At 45.0% G+C, this 17957-nt stretch overlaps 1 protein-coding gene across 17 annotated transcripts in view; it reads right to left on the bottom strand.

The window, feature by feature from the left end:
- The window catches only part of ADGRL3 (adhesion G protein-coupled receptor L3), a gene marked incomplete at both ends in the record, with an annotated part of 315376 nt that overhangs the window by 25333 nt on the left and 272086 nt on the right, over positions 1–17957 (bottom strand). For 9 of the 17 annotated variants that reach the window (XM_084285910.1, XM_084285899.1, XM_084285907.1 and 6 more), the window contains 2 exons: positions 119–244; positions 3003–3171. In XM_084285910.1, coding sequence (XP_084142036.1) covers positions 119–244; positions 3003–3171 — 295 coding nt within the window. Of the gene's footprint in view, positions 1–118; positions 245–3002; positions 3172–6649; positions 6677–17957 lie in introns of all 17 variants that reach the window. The other 8 variants (XM_084285913.1, XM_084285908.1, XM_084285898.1 and 5 more) reach the window with 1 other exon arrangement.

The raw sequence follows: 17957 nt of genomic DNA, 5'->3' as shown, positions 1-17957 counted from the left end.
GGCAGCTTCTTGCTGTAATCTGGGAGGGTGAGGCATGGAGCAGAGCTTCCCACCCGACACGAACGATACTGGCATAGAAATGCCAAGCATTGGGTTGTGCACAAGAAGTGTGGGTTACCTGTGAGCCTGTGGAATATCTTCCAGGTGTCCGTGACCCCGAGGTTTTTCCTGAGCCAATAGAGCTCTCTGTACTTTTCCCACTACAGCAATGCGTACGCAGGCATTTTCCATACTCTTTACGTACCTAGCCAAAGAAACAGTAATGGTGGTTAGCAGGCAGCTCCTCCTCCGACCCACAGCCTTCAGATTTTCAACACAGCCCCTGATTTTTCCTTGGTGGTTCATTAAAACGATAGCTGTTGCAGGGAAGAAGCCCATCACACCTCGCAGCTGAACGCTCCCGACATGTTAGCTCACCATTTACGACTGCATAAGGAACTGCTTTTATGCAGCAAAGCTGCTTGTTGACACCAGTTGGTTGTAGCTACCTCTGAGGCACATCAAAGGAGCACTGGAGAAACTACAGATACACTATTTCTGACTGAAAATTAATATCCTCATAGATTTGATGTAAACTGGCATATTGGCTCATCAAGCTACTAGAATTTATTGCTTCTGGCAAGGGACTAAGAAGAAAAAAAAAATCCAAAAGAAACATATAAGAGCTATTGATTTTTATTTTTTTTTTAATTTTGTTTCTTTCAGTCAAATTGAAATTTGAGGCAACTGTACAGCCAGCATCCCTAGTGATTATATTCACAGGCTATAGGGATGGCTGGAGCCGCAGCACAGCACAAGCCAGTCGTGTTTTAAACGGGCACTGCAGTCAAACCTGGGCAGCTCCTCACCTGGAGTAAAGCCTTGCCACCTTTTGGGGAGCTACACTGAGCTGCAGGTCTGAGGATGTGTGATCTTAATGGGCAACGATACCCAGAAAGCAGATGGGATTTGGCTGAAAATGAGCAGACTGTACTGAAAAGTCAAAAGCCGGTCGTGCTACCCATTGATGGGGAAAAAATATACAAATACATGCCTGCCCAAAACACCAGTTGAGGTTACTTGGAGCACGCAGTTAGCTGTGAAATTTCCCCAGACCGTCTATGAGCATTTGAAAACTCTGTGAAACAACTGTTTAAATAGCAAATTACAGCTTTTTCATTAGGCTTTTCCTTAAGCGCTTGAGACAAACACAATACCATGAGTGCCCAATATGCTCGAGTGCCTAATCAATCCTTTGCTGAGGGAAAATAATTCAATTGCTTTAATTAGCCACCCACTGCTCGCCTCTCTGCAGCTTTTTTGCTGATTTTCTAGTCCATGATAGATAGGAAAGGAAGGGATATTTTTTTTCCTCCTCAAATAATTCCTCCCTCAGCTCCTGGATCAGAGAGATGCATCCCCCCACAGCCAGGTACTGGCTGCATTCTCCTCCCCTCCGTGTAGCCATAAATCAGGAGCAATCCCACGGTCATCGGGGATGGTTTAAGAGTGTAGACTGGCTTGAGGGAGAAGGGAGCATGGGTTTTGAGTGTCAAACGAGCACCCCGAGAGGCAAGGAGTACAGTGCCGTGCTGGGATGCCACGCTAGGGACTGAGCCTTTGCGAGGCAGGTTGGAGGTGAGAGGATGGGACAGTGAGAATGGTGCAGGAATTCAAACCCCTTGTCAGAGGGGCACCTGCAGTTTTAATTAGCACTGGTGAAGCTTCCTACATTCTTATCATCATCTTGCCTGGAAACGTTCTTGTCAAACGCTTTAGGATCATCAGCATCGCATTTGCATCTAGCTAAAGCTTTACACTGCACACATCTGGGATGAAACGGCATGCAACAAAACTCTGAACCACAAAACTCTCTTCCGAGTCCAAAATGATGTTTTCATATGGCTCTGCTGATCCTCCCAGAAGCACCACTTGCAGAGTGCACTTGCTCTGAGGGATTTTGTTTCTGTTCTCGTAGGCCAGTTCTCACTTCCCATTCAAGGCTATAGGAAAACGTGTGAGGCAGGACAAAGCCTGAGGCTCTTGGGTGAAGAACAGACCTCAACCTGGCCCTGACCTTTCCCAGTAAGCCATTCCAGCAAAAGCCACTGGTCACACTGGGAAATTGGGGCCCGGATGTACCCAAATCTCTTCCCTATGTTTATCTTGGATGAAGAAACTGGCCTTTGAAACCACGATGTTCATCAAAAGTTATCAGCAGACATGCGCAGATCGGGAGGGCTCCGCACTACTGAATTTCAGTGGAGAATAAAATGGTTCTTAAAAATATTTACTGCTGGCTGCCAGAGGCTGTAAGTTTGATCTATATATACACAAAGATTTTTTATTTTTATTTTTTTTTTAATCAGAGCTTACCTAAGTCATTCCACTGTTAACTTGCAAATGTTAATTGGGGCATACTTCAAGCTCCACCAAGAAGCACTTACCGTGCTTGTTTCAAGGAAGATTTTAAAAATCCCCCATTAGGACCACGCAATGCGAAGTGGCATGAACTGTCGCAGAGTGTAGGTACTTCAGTCCTTAAAAGAGCAGGGGAAGCAGTCCCTATTACCTGCTTCCCCCAGTATATAAGGCTGCAGAAAGGGGTGATTTCCTGCAGGGCCCAAATGAAGACGGAAAGCCTCATTTTGCTGTGAGAGCGCTCAGCCACACGAGGACCCTCTGGGTGCCTGTGGAGTCGCTCACACTGGCACAAGGGAAAGGAGAAGCTGCCCAAGGGCAGGCAAAGCCCTTCTACAAGTTTGTAACCGTAAAGCCCTGCAGACCATGAGCTGCCTTGTGTGTTGCCTCCACCACGCTCATCGCCACCACCATGCACCTTCCTTATCGCCTCATCCCCCTGCACCTGCAGCTTTCCAGCCTCAATCCCACCCTGCTTAGGTGCAGAGAGACAAATCTGCTGGATAGGAATTGAGGGCACACAGGTAACGTTACGCTGCAGTTGTTAGGCAACAAAACACACCATTAGCACCGCTTTTGCCACTGGGAACCGTCTGTCTTACCTTTTTCTGGAGGACACAATGGAAAATGAATATAAACATTCCCTGCAGAGAATTGAATATGGTGAAGAGATACGCCATGATGACTGTGCTTTCATTAATATACATGAGTCCAAACGCCCAGGTCAGTCCTAATAGGCAGAGTAGAGCTATTGCACCTATAACCCAGGACCTAGTAGGAGAAACAAAACAAAACAAAAAAAAACAAAAAAACAAAAAAAAAAGGAAAGAAAGGGATTGGTTTTTCGTCTACAAAAGAAGGCACATGTCTGCAAACAGGGAAGGCTTTGGCTGTGGTTTTAGCAAAAAGAAAATAGCATATCAATATGAGTTGTAGGGATTTTTGTCTTCAGTTGGATGCAGTTTACAAGTCTTCAAGCTTGAGGAAATATACAGAAATGGAAATGTTATGAGCATGGAAATTTATCATAACCAAAGCATATTTGTATCTGCAATGTTTCTGGATTTTTGTTGTTGATTTTTTTTTTTTTTAATGTAAAAGCAGTGCTTATGTAAATGATATGTAGATGCTGGTTCTGTACATGGCAGGAAAAAAAGAAAACAAACCAACCAAAACGACAGCTCTAAATGTCACTTTTTTTAGTGTCCACTGGTTTCACTGGGGCAGGACTGCCAGCTGGACTAGCTGCTTTACCATTAGCACCAAGACACATTTATTGCTCTTTTTTAGCTAGTCCCATATGCCTGTGAGCCAGACAAATGACAACAAGCAGGTGGGCAAGCCCTCACCTCCTGCCAGATCAGCTCCTCGAAAGGAGGCTCTCTGTGACCCTGCTTCGCACTTCTCCCACCGTGTGATGAGGGAAATACATAAACATAAACACCTGAGCACTCACACACCACGTTTGCTCCAACAGCAGCTGCTGCCCTGAGAAAAGGAGTGCCAATCCTACCTCACATCAGCTGCAAAACTGAAATTACTGCTTGCTCCACCCCGGGACGGATCTGTGAGCAGGGGGGCAGCCACTACCTGGCCCAAAATATTCCTCAAGCAAACACAGCAGGTTGTAATTTTGACTCACTTTGTCCCGGCAACCTTCAGCTAGCACAGACAGTGTCCCACCGTCCTTCTGCTGTGCCTCTGGGAAACGGTGCCTGGCTCCCCCTCGGAGATGCCAAGGGCAGTCAGAGGAGCCAGGGATGAGGGATGGCTGCTGCATGTCATGTTTTTTGCTTTGTTTTGTTTTTTTTTCAGGTGGATTTTAGGCAAGCTTTAAGCCCATCTGAGATGGCAGGAGAAGCATTCCATGCCACCGTACTAAATAACAGCTAGCCATGTGCTAAATTAACTTCTCAGAGGCTAATCTTCCAATTCCAGGACATGAGGTAAAGTGTGACGAGCAGGATAGGGACAGAGGGGGGACTGGGTCCTGCTCCTAACCATCCACCTAATTTCCACTTGCTAAATTACCTACAGCTATGAGGGAATAGCTGCTGCATAGAGGACAGAGTCAACTTCCAACTGGGAAGCCCAGCTGCATAGCAAGCAGCGTGGTGAGCATCCCTTTGCCCTTTCCCTCATGACCTTGATTTTCTCCTCTCTACCCCTGGCATAAACAGGTATAAAATCATAAAATCATAAAAAGGAAAGCCGTGATACCCATCAGTCATCCCCACTCTTTGCTCCCTTTCCTCACCATTTAACCCTTCGGTTCCCCAGAGCAGAAAGCCTGCAGCCAACTGGTAACTGCTTCCTTGCCTGCCCCAAAGCAGCCCAGGGTGCTACAAAAGGGCTCAAATGACCTGCCTAAATTTTAACTCACTAAGACACTTCAGCCTCGTAGAAACGCATCTGGAGTTTGGGCGTATTTGGTTTTTTGTCTGCTAGCAGGGCATGGGGCAGGGAAGAGAAAGATAAGGCAGCAGCAGCTCAGGGGAAAAAGAAGTCGTGCGCAGGGCAGGCTGACAGGCTCTACGGCAGCTGCAGCTTCGAATCCTCTTGCTTTTAGCAGGGCTTGTCACAAACAGAATCACACTGATGTCGTATTAATGTTCCCTGTTGTTTTTCTTTAGGTATCAGAACGAAAATACAGCATTATGTCTTCCGCTGAAGTTTATAAAATATGTATTATTTAACCACATGACCAGCAGAGCTCCCTGAGGTAACTGCTTCCTTAGACTGTTCTTTAAAAATCACTATTATGTATCTATCAGACCAGAACAGCTCCTTTGAAGCATTTCCAGTCAATCCTGCTAATAAATATTTACCGTGATGCAAATTGAAAATGCACTCTCAAAACACTTTGGGAAGGTAGCCACTAGATTAAGTGTACAGATTTAGCCACTTGGTTTATTATTCTCCCTGAGACTCCACCATCAGTGAGAGCACATTATCATCTTAATTGCGGGCCAATTTTTTAAATTCAATTTATTTATTTTTCCTTAAAAAACAACTGACAAACAAAAATAAATGAAGTGGAAAACACCGTGTTTTTTTTTTCTTCCCCCTTCTCACCGTGATTAAAAGGTTCCTACATTGACAGTGCCTTTCAAAGCTGATCCACAGGACATCACAAAACTATGCTGCCCTAAAGTCTAGCCAGCTCTTGAACCCGATCAAAGAGCCTTTGGCTGCAGCGGTGCGCAGGAGTGAAACAGTTATTTAGCAACGAGAGTGGAAATATGCTACCTTCAGTGATGGAAAGGAAGCTTTGGGTTAGAAGACCCTCAACAGGGCAAACTGTACGAGATACAGGGTTGTGCTTCAGAAAACAGACCTGGAGATAAAGAGGGCATGGAGATTACTTTGAATGGGTCCGTCCCGCACCCGCAGAAAAAAGAACCAAGCAATGAAAGAGAATGTGCGAATGATGCTGCAGGAATGGACACAAAGGACTCTTCACCAGAAGAACAAACTGAAAGTCTACTGCAAAGCCGATCTGCTTCTAGTTTGTGCTACTGTGCTTTACGTTTTGTTCGCAGGAGAAAAAGCACGGATGCCCTAAGGCACATAATTTCTAGGCATTTTTGGCTTGCTTGGCGTTTTTGTTTTTGTTTTGGTGTGGCTTGTGGTTTTTGCTTTTTCCTTTGTACAGACTTGCTGTTGGTTTTTCATGTTTTTTTTCTTTTCTATAGTGTTATTTTGGAGCAATAAAGAAATAAAACCATCATGTTCAGGTATAATTGAAAATTCGAGGCGTACAATTAGGGACAATTGGGTACTCCAAGGTGTAAGGAGACCGTGCACTGAATACAGATTAGCATGCACTGCGCCCCTTAACCAGAATGTGACTCGTGTGGAGGACCACCCGTGTACCTCTGTAAAAATTTACTTCTGTATTTATATCGTCATAAAGCACTCTCAGGGATAGAGCACAGTGGACTGGAAGGTTGCTGCTGGTATAACAAGTCTGTACAACACAAAATTAATCGGGAATGTTCACCTTGAATTCGAGTTATGCCCAATCAAAGAATATAAAGCCAATACAGCGACAAGTGGCTGGCAATACGTATGCAGCACATTTACTCTGCACGTTAGCTGTATGCCTGGCCGTTTTCCTGCACAGTTTGCTCTTCTGCCTCAAATGTGAATGACAGAAGCTTTAATGATTTTTCAATATTGATCTGACAGCTGGTTCATGGGACCACACTGATAAATGAAATTTATCAGCCATTCAGGTCATTCTTACTTGATGAAGGGTCTGTTATCCTCATAGCTAAAGAATGCGTAGACATAAAGACAAGAACACCAACATTAGAAATATAACGACGTATAGAGAATACAGCTTGCTGCTAGTCTCCCCCACCCTTCTCCCACCAGCCAGCACCAAAACCGAAGGCAGAACCATATCAGGTGTGCTTGGTACACACAAAACGTATCTCTCTGGAGAAAACTAGCTTTGAAAGTCCTGCACAGCCACCATGGAAAGCTTGCACACATTCAGGTGGCAAAACTTCACTGCACCTCCAGCGCTCTCCATCTGATGCACTGCAGTGTATTACAGGAACCTCCTTATTGCTTTTTATTTTTTCATAAGCGTAACTCCCAAGTTGCTGACTTATGAGCCAGACTACAGCGTTATCTTCTTTTTGAGATAATGGCATTAGGATCTTCTAAAAGCCTAAAGACAGAAACCAATGACCTATTTACTCCCTTTTCACAGGGAAGGACAAAGAGAGGACTCAGCAGAGCAAAGAAGCCTGCTGCCACTGCTGAAGGAGCAGCTTGTGTCCCACTCCAAAAAACTTTCTGCCACCATGGGGACAACAAAATTAGCTGCACTCATAACTCCGTGCCTCTCCCTGCCTGCATGATATACAAAGGGTGTAGAGGGCAGGCCACCTCCCAGGCCCTCTCTCCCCTCATTGCCCAGTGCTTTTGACCCGGTGATCTGTGGCAGCAGTGCCACAGGTGCCAGAGGTAGAGGCTGGTTCAATATGTTCATTTCATACTAGGTTTAGAAAGAAGCTGGATGAAGCTGAATGATCTTCAGCAGTAACTTTTGACCAAGAGGGACACTAGGTATCTCCAGAACGAGGCTTTGTTTTTTTCTCCTTGCAATGGCTAAAGCCATGGAGGGACACCTTCTGCATCATCCTTGGCTGAGACAGAAGAGGCAGTGATGCTGCTCCCAGCTGCACCCTAGCAAGGTCACTCAGGGGCTTTGGGAAAGAACAGGAAAAATCATTGAATTGGCTTACCTGGCCACACTTTACATTTACCCTACCCCCTTCTGAGCAGTAAGAAACAAGTAGATGGGCAATAGCCTTGCAGACTAAAAAGGCATACAGGCTGTGAGGAGACCATAAGCATCTTTCAGAGCTTCATGGAAAATAGTTAGTTGTATTAGTACGTGAACATACGAACTGGTTTGCTCAAGTTGGTACCTGAACCTATGCCTGGCTTCAACAGGGCTCATCTGCAGGAGGAAAAACCATGGGGGACGACTACTCAAGCAACTGCTGTTGTAGCCTCCTGGGACTGAACTTGCCTTCATCCTCGCCAGTCACTGACAGATCCCCAAAGCTCTGCTCCGGCATCCAACCACCCTTTCATCTTCCCAGGCTGCCGTCCCTGCAGGCTTTCCTCCACTCATCTGCTGCCATGCCGAAAGCTGCCTGCCTTAGATCTCGTGTCACATCTGCCAGCCCTGTGAGGACATCCAAGCTACCCCATGGCAGTCGATGCCTCATCCCACACAACTGAATTGTACCACTTCTGTCTGGGTACAAAGACAATACATCCACTGTTCCTGTGCCCTGCACTCATCTCTGTGCTCAGAAAATGGGAAATTGGGCACGCCAATGGAAAGAACGAGAGCTGAGCCTCAATAACAGTGTCTAATGACACATGAGGAAAGCACAAAGCATACCTTGATAGTCTTGTTGCACCGGGGAAGTATTAATTCAGTGATAAATTCCCTTCAAATGCTTCAGCCTGTGCTGATCAGGAGGGATAAATGAGTGCAGAGGAGGTGGCTCGGTGCAGGAAACTGAGTCCAACTTCCAACTCCTTTCTGGGTTCAGCTGCAGACATGCTGCATAACCCTAATGAAGTGCCCTCAACGGATAGGAACTTGTGATAGGTACCCACGCATGTCCCATGCCATTTCTGTGCACAGCCACCAAATCGGTGGACCTGCAGAGGAGTGACTTTTTTTTTTGGAGGACTGACAGAGGATTTTTTTCTCTGTTGCTGCTGCCCAGACCCTCACAAACGTAATTTGGTGAACTGCAATAGCCTTTCTTCAAGGCAACTGGAGGCTCTGTTTCATCTTTGTACAGACAAAACATGAAATCACTAAACTCGGATTGCTTTTTAGCTTGAGGATAACACTTCAAAGCAGCTCTAGAGAGAACTGTCAAGAACACCCAAGCAGTTTGTACCCCATTTCCACCCCATTTGGATATTGATGTGCCTAGGACCCACTGCCCAAAGCATGCAGGTGCCTAAAGAAGTGAGACATTCAAGCATTTCACATCTCTACACATACAGCCTGTAGGACTTAGTCTCTGATTTTCCTCATGAAATACAGATCCTTCCTTTGCATTTCACCAACTTAAATATTGTAAGAAGCCTAACTCTTGTGTTAGTAACAATTCCTGTCTGACAAAAATTACTCCAGAATCTATTTTTTTTCCAGGTAAAATCTGTGAAACCTATCAGCGCTGCATTAATACAGTGTTATTATCTGCAACACATTTAAAAACATCGCTTAGATGAGAGAAAAGCCTTGGAACAGTCTTAGCTCAGGGGAAAATGTAGCTGTTAACTGGAAAACTGAGATTATGTTTACTAACAGGGCAAGCAAATAATAGCCGAAGCATAAATCCTTGGAAAACCTAGCCTAACACAGCCTGAGGGGCTGGAGATAAAATGGTTTCTCCAGAACTGATTGGGATAAATCCTTCCTGGTTCCTGGTGGTAGTCATGGGATTCAGTGTGTTCAATTGTAACTACATAGCTCTGATCTCTTCACAGTTAGCAGGAGATTGGCACCCCCAAATTGCAACTTATCCCATATAAGACTAGGTATTTAAGGCAGGTGAGACTTGGCCACTCCTTGAAGAAATGCCCCTCTAAAATGACTAGGGAGGAAATCTGAATAATGTCTTAGTTAGGGGCTTTACTTGCAAATACCTGAAGTTAAAAAGCTGATCTTCAGCAGCTGTATTATCCCTGTAACTCTGCAAATCTTACCTTCCTTCCTCTGTGTTTCTTCACAACCCAGATGATGGATAGTGGATGGCCTCCCAATCCACAGAAATACCTAATCCATTTTCTAATCTTAAAAAAGCCCTGACATTACCTTGGGGCAAAGACTTCTTAAGGTTAATTACACATCATGTAAAACTCTTTCAAAATCTTATTTAAGTTAGATGTCTTTCATTTTCCCTAAGCACTTTCGTTGTAAATTATGAGAAAGGATTGTTCTTATTACTTCTTACATTCCTGTGATATTTCCAGATCAATACTGATTTTTAAAGTTGCTAATATTAGCTACTTAAGTCCTTGTCTGGATGCTTGAGAAATTTCAAAACTAATGCATCCTGGGCTGTTTTCAACAAACAGAAAAGACAGAAGCTTGGAAGTCTCCTTCGAGCTGCCTGTCTTTTTAAAACGCCAGCATGTACCTTTTTGACACAAGGTGACCCAATTGCCAGAATATACACAGACAGCTCAATACAGGGGCACAGATAATCTGGAAGTTATATACTACAGTGCAAACCACTTCCACATAGGTAGTTTAGCATCACTCTGGATTATTAAAACCTTCATTTTTTGAAAGCTGGAACAGTAAGCCAAGAATTTACCTTTGCATTCATCTTAAAAAGCTGATGAACTCACAATGCCTGTCATCAAAAAGCAGCTATGCAACTCTCATTTAGAAAGAATAATGTCTGTTGTTCCTACATTTTGAAGAGCTGTGTTTTTTCTATTTTAAAAAATGTAGTTTTTAGCCACATTTACTGTAAACCTACCCCTCTAATAAAACCGACGTAACCAATCGACTTCACGTGTTACCATTTTACTCAGCCCTTTATGGTTTAACTTCATCTAATGCTATCTTAGCACTCTTTTCACAAGTTGAAGTATTTCCCCATATCTCTAACATCAGGAAAAGGCCTGAATGGAGCAAGCATGTGGACTCAGAGCTCAGGCCCCAAAACACATGGTTTGGCTCGCAAGCAAAAAATGCCAAAGTGAATGCACAGTGAGCAGGACCTTTAGTGGCTGTTATGAGTGATGAAACCCAAATAAAAATAGATGGATGATGTGCACCCTCTAGCACATTCAGAAAGACCCAGGGAATTCATTTTAATATGGCACAAATAGAGTCCAGAGACAGATGTTTCCTGCAGAAAAGCACGAGAGACACAAAATAACGCGTGCTATTGTGCCTCCCTGCTGTCTGCCAATATGAAGCAAAAGGGAGGTTTGTTTGCTTTTTTTTTTTTTTTTTTTTAATTTCAAGGATTACAAACGATTGATTTATCGAACTTCTGAAAATCTACAGGAAGTAGCTGGAAAGTCCAGAAGTGCCCTCATAAAGCAAACGAGTTCATCGCTAATTAGTGGAGGAGCATCTTCACGTTGAGAAAAATCAATAGCAAGCAATAAAGGAGTGCTTAAAGGATTTGTCTTCACATTTGGTGACAAAGTTACCACGTAAGTGGCATGAAGTCAAATCTTTTCCTAAGCACCTGCCTTAGGCTGCTGATGTAGGCTTCCCTGACACCACAAAGGCTTCCAAAAAATAATCCCTGGGTCTCATCTTTTGGCTGCTTCCCCGTCTTTGACAACAAGTCTCCATCCTCCATTTCCCCCCAGCCCACTGGTGCTCGTTTGTGGGTCTTGCTTTGAAGGCAGACTGGCTTGTTTGTGAAAGGAGCCGTGTGCCTTTCAGCTTCACTTGCAGAAGAAACCCCTGGCTTTAAACTCCTTGGAGATCTGTGAAGGTCGGGGTGCTACCTCCTGGCAGAAGGGAGATGCCAGGCAGCTCCTGCAGGCCACAAATCCTTTGACCCTTCCTAGGGAAGTGATGATGAGCACACAAGGGCTGTGTGATCAGAGATGGACCCTCCACGGCATGTGTGGTCACCAGACATCCCATCTGCACTGGGGTTGTGCCGCCAGTAGCTCTGAAGATTTTATCCGGACAAATGAACCCAAATTTCCCTTGGCCCTGCATGATTTGGGGTGGCCTATGTCTGCTTTTCTCTGTCAAAGGCAGAAGTATCACCCTTTTCCCACTCAACTTGCCTGGGGAAGTCATGGCCTGCTTTCTGAGATTTGTTCTTAATTATTGCAATTGGAAAGAGCAATTCTGTTAAGCTCGCCTAATTTTCTGTAAGTAATTAATTACCCTCTGAATTGCCTTCCCTGTTTATTTCCTTCCTCCTAGCTTTGCAAAGGCATGCCATGATTATTCAAAACACGCTAATGTGTAACCACATATCTGATTGTTTCCACACGATCCAGATTCCGCACAGCCTTCAGACACATTTGTATTTCACAAACAGCACCAGCAGGGCTTGCTGACAAAATACTTAAAATGTATGGCCTTTTAAAACAATAATCATGATTTATGGGTTCACAGAAAGACCTTAGGTATTTAATATCTTCCAGAACACTCTCTCAGATCAATAACCGCTGATTGATTTTTTTTTTTTTTCAAATGCTGGGAGGATGACACGTGTCAGTGGAAAGATTAGTGCTTTCCAATCGCCGTGCAACATTAACACAGCCATCACAAAAGCCACAGATAAAGAAGCAAAACCCAAAGCCCAAACGGTCAGGTATTAACCAAGCCATGCTGTAAAAAACGGAGACAGCAACAAACAAAATCCGATGCTTCAATCAACATCAGCGGGCAAGAAAGGCACACGGAAATACAATCTCGGATGGTTTTTCAGCATAAGCAGGGTTTCTGTCTCCAGGGTGCTCACACACTCCACGCCCTGACAAAATATAAATGTGTTATATCTTCTCTTGGTAGGAAGCTCGTAAATACTTCATTCTGTGATTCTCTAAGTGATTCTTCTGGGTTTGTTTTAGGCTGCCTGCTCAAAGTTTGCTATGCAGACGAAAGCTATACAGAAATACCACCGAGGTAACCAGCATGGTGTTTTCTTGCCCGAGAGCCAGGAAGACAAGAAGCCAACCATTGAGCTGATGAAGGCATGGTGTTAATGGGTAAGGGCTCTCAAAGACATATTGGAAACGAAGATCATAGCCTGAGCTCCTAAACTTTGTGTGGTGGTAGGTTTTCTAAGGGAGATAAAAAGCTATGCCTTGTTTTCAGAAGCACACAGGTCATTTGACTATCCTTACAAAAGATAAAAAATAATAATAATACTAAGTAAAAAAGTAACAAAAAAGAGATGATCCTTCCCTGAAAGGCATCCCTGGAGCTGCAGTGCTCCCAGCCCGCTGTCCCCAGAAGTTAAAGAGTCCAAATCTGCAGCACACAGCACAGCTGGCAGGGAAGCAGAGATTTTCAACGCACCCTTCCTGAACAGCTCACTCAGGTTGTCTTGTTACTTTGTTAGTAGGGCCGTACAAAAATTTGAACAGAAAGCCTGTTTTTACAGGCACTGCTATATTATTTAACACTCTAGGTTATAGTAAGTGGTAAGGCACCAGTCAGGGTTTCGGGTCATGTTTAACAGAGGTTCACTGTGGCTCCTGTAACTGTTTGCATTCTGTAGCTTGTGTTTCAAACCCTTTGCACCTTGTCCTTTCCACCACTCCAGCCAACACACACACCTCCTGGCATCTGCACGGGGTTCAGTGTGGGTGCACATAACCCCCTCTTCTCCCTGCTCACTGCCTGGCTGCTGCTCTTCACCACCTCCCTTCTGTCACCTGCCACGTACCCTCAGCTCTTTCTTGGATGGGGATCGAGATGCTGAACGCCCAGGATTGAACACCCAGGTGCTGTGCTGGGCCTGCTCCCAAGGGCTGGAGCCTTACGCCGTGCTGCATCCTCGCTGCGCACTCCCAGGCAGCTGCAAACCCAGACATAATGACAGATTAAAGTGCTCTGCAAGTCCAGCCCCCCGCATGAATCCAATGGGATATTCAGTTCCAGAGCCTTTGGCATCACAAACTACATCCAAGTTACGGTGTCTTAAAAATAAAATAAAAAATCCAGGAACTGATTGGTGAATCGACTAAATCTCAATGGAAAAAATATGAAATAATCCTTGCTGTCTCCCTAGCTTCACTTGTTTTTAAAATGGCTGAAAGCACCAATTAATCTTTCTTTAGTAAAAGGATACCCTCCATGAATGGCTTGTCTGCACCAGTAATGCAGGCTCTTCCTACCCCAGGATAAGGAATCCTGCCTGTTCAGAAATCTAACTCGTTCCTCACTGCAGCAAACCCAGGATGTTTACTTTTTCTGCATTTCAATCAGCTGAGTAAATAAAATGAGATTGGTAAACCTCTGTTCCTGCCAGCACAATACTGCTGCGTTAAATCAAAGATTGCATTTAAACAGTTCTGCAGATGTTTTTTGGAAGTTCTATTTAACCTTTAGTTTAAATTTTATACCTAACTCTCGAGGAGATTTTTACGACTTCAGAAAAACTGCAGGACTGTAACAACAAGCTAATCTGGGGGACGGAATTAGTCATGTCTCTTTAAATAAAATACATATGTTGAGAAGCAAGAAAATGAGCAGATAATCACTTACACCCATACAACATATGGGGAGAGCAGGATATGGAAATGGTTTGTAAAGTTGAAAAGGAGGCGCATTTTGGAAAAGGGGCTTCTCGTTTTTGTGTCTGATGCTGTAGTACACCTGACCATAATTCCCAGCATGACAGACTTTGTCTACAGCATGTAACTTCCCTCACCCCTCGCCTCCCCGTGCTTGGGCCAAGCTCCCTAAAAGAGCCCAGATTTGGCTATGTGAGGTTTTACATAGCGATATTAAATGTTGAGTCTTTGCATTTGGCTCCTGATTTTTGCTTTTAGGTCGCACATTCTCGGATTTATTTTTATTTCTGTAAGCCTGTGAGCAAGAAACTCCTATGGAAAGAAAAAAAAAAAAAAAAAAAGATTAGGGGAGCATGGAATGAATCTTGTTTAATTTGGGAGCTGAGGCTCTAAGGAAAAAGAAAAAAAAAAAAAAGAAAGGTCTACCAACTCAAGGCTTGCTGGAAACCCCAAATGGTGTTGACAGTGAAGTTGTGTACCCTCCTCACTGTCGTTAGCTCTTACTAGAGCTCTGTGCTTCTGAAAATCAGGCCTGAATATGCTGCAGAGGGGTGCCCTGTGAGTCACGGAGGCCAAATGCCTGCTTTAGACACTCGGCATCGGTGTCTTCCTCTCTGAATAACACACATCCTCAAGCAGGATGGTGTAGCAAGTTAACCTGCTTTTCTCTGTGCTTGTGGACACAGACAAATGGGTATTTCCCTTCTCCCAGCACCTCCTCCTGAGCTTGGTTTTCAATGACAGCCCGCGGGGCTACTGGCTGTATTTCCTCGGAGGACAATTAGCAGATGAGAAACGTGGCCTTTCACTGTGGAATAAATTCAAGAGAGAAAATAATTACTGAAGTTAGCTGAGACCATTCAGCTTTCTTCGAGTCAGAAACCGAGGAGAGCATACACTTTTTCATTTATCCATTAAATCAGGGCCATGTGTCTTGAGCCTCAGACCATTTGAGGCTCCCATGGCAGCTGGTGAGCCTGGGGAGGCTCATTTTGGTTACCTGCAGGCTAGGGAGGTGGGATTGATTTCTGAAGTGCTGGACATTTCTGCATCATCCACGTTAATAGGATTTCAGCATGTGTTCTTGTGAATCCAGCCACAATAGCGGAAAACACTCTTTCCTGCGTGTGCAGAATAAATACATTTGGAAGGAAATTTCGTGGTTTTGATGGAGTGCTTATCCTATTGTTGAAGGAGAAGAGATGGGAGCATGTTTACAAAGAGGGAAGAAAACTGCAAGAAGAGCACAGCGACTAATGCCAGGATTATACTATCACAAGGCCCCTAATTAATACTGACTCTTCCGAAACAAAAGGAGCTACCAGCTAAGAGTCTGGATATCCCTGTCTGAAAGAAAGAAAGAAAATTGCATTTCCTGGATGATTTTGGGGCAGGTTTCTATTGCGCTGGACAAGCTTTTCCTACAAGCCCAGGACTACAGCCCAACACACTCCTCTTTGAAAGGGTCCCCACAAGTTTTCCTTTCTAAAGAGCATCCTGGTGGCCTCAGCACAAGCCAAGCTACATCCTGGCTAAAACAACAATGCACCCACCTAAATAAGAGAAAAGAGGAGGGAGCTGGCAAAGCCCTCTGCTGCCTGCCTTCTTTTTAGTGGGTTTGTAACTGCGCTCAGCAGCTCAAGCCTACGTGTCACCCTTCCAAAGTAAATAAAGTAAAATCTCACTGCCACAGACTGCAGTGCAGGAGGACGTCAGGAAGGCTCGTGTAGCTGCGGGAAACACTGACAAACCTCAAGGGGGAAGAGGGAAAAGCGTCTGCGGGAGCTTCAAAGGGAAGGTTGCATCTGTAAGGAACAGCAAGAGTGGCTTCTGGTCTCTGCTAGGAGAAAGCAGGTTTCACTCTCTCCCCTCTGGGCATCTGGAGATCAGCTGGGATTCCTGCGTAACTCCAGGCATGGCAGTGTCCCAGCCACACTGATGAATTCTTCTAAGCTGCCTACAGGACCTGCCTTTTATTAACTAAATAACTGCTCTCCCTACCCGATTTTCTACCAGTTTGCCATTTCGTTAATTAACAAGCTCTATGCTGTGCACCACAGAGCAGAGAGAGGACCTCAGATTTCAACAGACATGGTGAAGAACATGTCTGGATCAGTGTAGCCCATCTTCTTTTTTTGTTCCTTTACTAAAACCCTAATGATGACTCTAATGAGGAGTATTTAAACAGCTGCAGAACAAGGCTTTCACGTAAGTGCTGTACTGATCCTGCATTTTGCACAGAGAATGGGGTTAAGACTTAGGAGACATACGGATGCTTTGTCTTGTTGCAGCATCTGCTCCAGGTCAGATGAAGACCTGTGTGAGGACCTAGTCCAGCAAGCTACGTGCCTTTGCACCCAGAAAGCATTTGATGGATGGAAAGCTTAAGAACCGTGCTGGACTAATTCACATACAGATGCATTCTCCTTTGTCACATAAGGCTTCTTAGAGGAATGCGAATATAAAAAAGAGGCAGTGTACTCCCATCCCCGACAGTCTGAGACATTTCACACATCTAACATCTACCCGGCACAATGGCAAAGTGTGAAGGGAAGGCTTAGAGCTACTCGACTCCAAAAATCACTCCACACAGCAGCAACCTCCGGTGAAACAGCCTCACAGCTGGTCTAAAGCAATCCAGCTGGTAACATGCCTTCACGAGGAGCCATCTGCTAGCAAGGGTGCATCAACACCGTACCGACATGCCCACAGCCTCCACCTCGCAGGCTACAGATGCAAGTGGCACAGCAGGCTCTCCCCATCCAGAAAGCTGGCATGTCCCTGGCTTGGAAGAGCTGCCTTCCTATCAGCAACACGCTTCCCTTGTAGGTTCGGAAGAGCTGCAGGAACTAAAACCCCAAAACAACACGTTGCCAGATACTTTTCTTGATGGTGGATCAGTCTGTGTTTGTGAGCAACCTCATGGAGCATTCACATCCCAGTCACACCCTCAGATGGGCCACAAGTGAGACACAAACCATGCCGACAGAGCTACCAAAGCCTAGAGGATCCTCCCTGCTATCCATTTCAGCTAACCTGTGTTTGCTGACAAGCCACAAAGAGAAGAAAGAGCGATGGCCACAGTGGGCCTCGACCTCAGCACACAGGGTGAATAAATAACTCCAACCTAGAAATGGCCATTGGAAAAGGCTGGGAGGAAATCTTCCCTCCCGCTCAACATCTGAGGAGGCAGGGGCAAAAGCTACGTGCACCACCCATGCATGCAGCCTTTTCGGCGTCCTCTGCACTGCTTCATATAGAAGTGATCTTTAAAAGGCAGAAGAGATCCCTACTCAGGGCAAGCTCTTAACATTTCTGTTTAAATGCACTGAAGGCAGAAACCAAACCCTTCTGTTTCAAAAGCTCCTGTTGACAGTAGCTGTCGTGAAATGGCGTCTAGTCTGCCCTCCTGGTGTCAGCAGCCGGCACAGAAACCCTTGCAAAGCTGAAGAGCACATACACAAGCTCACATCTCCCCACCACACGGGAATGTTTGATGTGGAAATGCAAACAAAGTAAAGCCTCTCCCTCCGAAAATGCAACCCTGCCGTGAGAAACCACATGGCTGCAAAGCAGGACAGGAGCAGGGACCTCACTCTTTTAGGGGTACAACCGCCTGAACTGGCTCAATACCCACCTGACACACGCAGGATGCTCTCCGAGTGGAGAAGTACCCATGTACCTCCCCGACAACAGATTTGTCCTTCCCCAAAGTGCTGGGCTAAGCTGGAAAAGTTAATGTGGCTAAAAAGTAAGCCAGCTATTTA

Source organism: Netta rufina (genome assembly GCF_964035555.1).
Source record: "Netta rufina genome assembly, chromosome: 4".
In the NCBI taxonomy this organism is placed as follows: Eukaryota; Metazoa; Chordata; class Aves; order Anseriformes; family Anatidae; genus Netta; species Netta rufina.
Note: the sequence above shows the minus strand (reverse complement) of the source record. Positions and strands in the feature narration are given on the sequence as shown.